Source organism: Halyomorpha halys, unplaced genomic scaffold (genome assembly GCF_000696795.3).
Source record: "Halyomorpha halys isolate HHAL.00 unplaced genomic scaffold, Hhal_1.1 Scaffold2054.1, whole genome shotgun sequence".
In the NCBI taxonomy this organism is placed as follows: Eukaryota; Metazoa; Arthropoda; class Insecta; order Hemiptera; family Pentatomidae; genus Halyomorpha; species Halyomorpha halys.
In genome coordinates this window covers 42183-45964 of record NW_027109196.1, presented here as the reverse complement: position 1 = coordinate 45964, position 3782 = coordinate 42183, and the positions used below count along the sequence as shown (strand labels likewise).

Sequence of the window (3782 nt, the reverse complement as noted above, 5' to 3'; positions counted from 1 at the left end):
TCTAGAGGACATGATAAATAATAATTTATCAAAATAATTGAATTCAATTAACAATATTTAAACAGATTATATCTCTGAAGGGCAGTAAAAAGTTCAAAAATACCAGTTTTGCAAGGAATAAACCACTAAACATTTAATTGTAAAACTTGTATTTTTGACAGTTGAGTTTTTCAGTAGACAAATGTATTAATAGTTATTTGAATATTAAGAAAACTAATGATCATCAAGTTTAATTAAAATTGAGTAATATCCTGTCAGTAACATTAATAAATGAATATATTTAGAGCATGGAAGCACAAGTTGATGCAGGTCGAACTAAAAGTATTGGCTTATCCAACTTTAACCAAAAACAAATCAAAGGAATTCTTGATAGCTGTTGTATACTCCCAGCGAATCTTCAGGTGGAATTGCATATCTATCTGCAGCAGAAAGAGTTGGTATCTTTCTGTAAACAGAATGGTATTACTTTATGTGCTTATGCTCCATTCGGCTCTCCTGGGCATAAGCCATTTTTAGAGAAACATGGAGTTGATACAGAAGGGTGAGAAATTATCATTATTACATATTATTTTAATTATTAATGAAATTATTCAATGGTTTATTGAGTAGGTCAAATAAGTGTTTTAAATATTTCAACATATATATTCATCAATCAATATAAGGATTAAGTTTTCATTAGTACCTTTCATTCTATTAATTACGCATGTTACAGCACCATTCTTCCTTTTTTTTTTTTAATATTACTCACAACTTTGTAAATGCTTATTGCTTTTTTATTTATTGTAATATTTGGCCAGAAATAATCTTTTTTACTTTCACTTTCACTTACAGTGGAATATATAATAAGGGAAAGTAAGATTTCAAATTCGAGTACAATTAAATGGTCTTTATTATTGATTAGGTCTTATTCTAATTGAAATTGTTTAGGTTTAATTAACAATTTTTAAAAAAATCTTCCTAAAGCAGATCTAATGTTGTTTATTTTTAAAAATATAGACAATACACTGTTGGGAATTATAAACAATAGATAAATACAAAATATTAAAGAATTTTATGGATAAATAAAGGAGAAAAAAGGAAAAACAGAGGCATCCAATTTGGACAGAGCCAAGACCAACAAAACTCCTGATTACATTCCAGCTTCATTATCTTTGTTAAATTATTGTATTCTTGTTAGGACCAAAATTTATATTTGTTACTGCTACCTCAAGAAACTCTAAAATATTTGGTTGCAGTAGCAAAATATAAAATATTTGGTTGCAATAGCAAATTAAAAATTATTTGTTAATAATTTTCTCCTTCCCTGATCTTAAGATTTTTTTGAAAATCAAAAAAATCGCTTTTGCAGGAACCCAATGTAGTGTAATAAGTGATGATAGGTAATCAAGGTAATGAGAGCTCTTCTAAGCCACATAAATGGCTCTTTATGGTCATTGCCGTCATTCTGTTTTAATCTATGGAACAGTTTTTATGTAATTTTTAAGAGTTAAATTTGGTTTATTTTCTTCATTATTTCTTTATCCTTTACCTTTAGTGAAGTTGTGAAGGAGAGAAAAGAAGTCTTTGTTCCACAGAAGTAAAAATTACTGCTCTTCTAGGGTTAAAGAATTAGGTCTCAGAATATATATTTAATTCTATTCTATTCTATAAGGAGAACTTGGTTGGTTGTCACAATCAGTGAAAAAACACATTACTAAATGAAACTTTTTATTATGTCACAACATTTTGGCCTATGTTTTAGCCCTTCATCTAGACAATGGATGAAGAAGATCTACATTTAACTTGTAGGTACAAAATAATTTCTACTTGCTGAAATACATAGCAATTAATTTATTTTTATTTTAAAAAAATGAATTAATATTAAAACAAAACAAGAAATACATAATTAACTCATCCATTGAATATATATCCAGCAAAGCACCTCCCTTCCTCTCCACACACTTAGAGAATAATAAGAATAGTATATTTTATTTCCAGAAAAAAAATAGTTACATTTTCCTTTATAAAAAGGAATAGAACACTGGCTTCAATTGGAAGTTTTGTATTTTTATTTTATACAAGTTTTATCATGAAAAAATCGTTCCTACCACTTCCTTACTATACACATAATGTTCTTTTAGAGGAGTAGTATTTTTTTTTTTCGTTAGGACAGGATAGTGTACTTCTGCCTCCCTGATCTGGGTTAAAGTTTGGCTGTGGTAGATAATTATTAATTGGGTTATATCAGCCAAGGATTATTCTGGGTCAGGAGAGAGTTCCTAGAATTAACTTGGAAAACTTGCTTGAAATTTTTCCTAATCAAACTGTTTCCTTCTACAACCATTTGTCAGGAAACAGTACTTCCTTACCAAGTATTGAACCTAAGATCCTTCATGGGTTATGGTGGTAAAGGTTTTTAATTTTATTTTATTATACCTTACTAGGCAAAATTTTAAAGCTCAACTTAAAAATCTTTTAATGTACTTCTGAAATTAATTCTTAGATCTCATTTTATTATATTGAATTTTTGTAAGTATATTTCAACAATAGCTTTTTCTTGTAATAAACTCCTCATTTATAGGTATGTATCATGAAGGTTTCTGGATACATTTTTAAATTATAAAGTTACAATATTTTAGGTTTTACTTCTAGAACTATTGTGTTTTTTTTTTGTTATAAATACCATTTTTGTCAAATTATTACAAAGAAATTTCACATCTTTATTTATAGGATGCGAGTTTTGTCTCCTCTAGAAGATCCAATAATTAAAGAAATTGCGAAAAAGTATAACAAGCAACCTTCTCAGGTCCTCCTTAGATATATGATTGAATATGGAGTAGCAGTTATTCCGAAAAGTACCAATCCAGTCAGAATCAAACAAAATTTTGATGTAACCTAAAGAGTTGGTCTAAAAATTTCATTTAAAATTTATAAATTAAGTCTACTGATTACACTTCTTTTTTGTTAAAGGTATTTGATTTTGAATTGAAAAAAGAAGAATTTGAAAAGATAAATGCTCTGGACCGCGGAGAAGATGGAAGAATGTTTGGAGGCCGTGGAAACCGTGGCTTTTTCAATTTAATGGAAAGTCATCCTGAATACCCTTTTCCAAAATAATTTGGATGATAACTTTTTTATGAAGTTTTTTTTTATGTTGTAAACTGTACATATTATATTATATTCATTAAAATAAAAAAAGCAATTTTGTATGAATTTTTAATCAAATATTTTCTCATACGACTTTTAGTTGCTAATAATATTTTAACTATGAGTTTCAGAATGAAAAAAATTACATTGTTATAGAAAACAGTCATTCTTCAGCCTGAGATTATTAAATTTATTTCTAGTAAATGAATACTTCAGCCTTAGTCAGATTTATATTTTAAAAAACATTCTTAATATTCCAAGAGTCATATTTGAAGATAATCATTATATACATCCTTATAAAATTCATATATCTCAGCTCGACTGAGTCAAGATAAAAAAACATTGGATTATGTTATAAATCTAAACCACCAGTGTGCATTTATTTAACTTCTTAGGCATGATCTCTGATCTAGTTTTCTGAAATATGTTTATTTTTCAAAATAACTATAAAACACAAATGAGGTTTTGACACAATATAGGTGGAAATATATTTTTATTCACATTCCTTACCTTTGTAGTTAATTTTTGAGGAATTTGCTTATTTCTTAGTGGCACACTTAATGATGGCATATTACAGCTTGAAAATGGAATATTTTTAGAAGTGCTAAAAGGGTAGTGAACCTTTTTAAGTGTACATCAAAAAAATATTTGAAATT

At 27.5% G+C, this 3782-nt stretch overlaps 1 protein-coding gene across 1 annotated transcript; it reads left to right on the top strand.

Annotated features, from left to right (window-relative positions):
• The first annotated feature begins 218 nt into the window (after nt 1-218).
• Nucleotides 219-3141, top strand: LOC106691063 (aldo-keto reductase family 1 member A1-A-like). The gene is made up of 3 exons (XM_067047389.1): nt 219-541; nt 2710-2869; nt 2950-3141. The coding sequence occupies exons 1-3, from the start codon at nt 288-290 to the stop codon at nt 3094-3096; spliced, it is 561 nt and encodes a 186-aa protein (XP_066903490.1). The 5' UTR covers nt 219-287; the 3' UTR covers nt 3097-3141.
• The last annotated feature ends 641 nt before the right edge of the window (nt 3142-3782 follow it).

What these genes read in the sequence shown, in the direction of transcription:
- LOC106691063 (XM_067047389.1), top strand. Translation starts at nt 288, where the DNA reads ATGGAAGCACAAGTTGATGCAGGTCGAACTAAAAGTATTGGCTTATCC. An exon ending in CATGGAGTTGATACAGAAGG is followed by an intron (nt 542 to 2,709) that starts GTGAGAAATTAT and finishes CTTTATTTATAG; the next exon opens with GATGCGAGTTTTGTCTCCTC. An exon ending in GAATCAAACAAAATTTTGAT is followed by an intron (nt 2,870 to 2,949) that starts GTAACCTAAAGA and finishes TTTTTGTTAAAG; the next exon opens with GTATTTGATTTTGAATTGAA.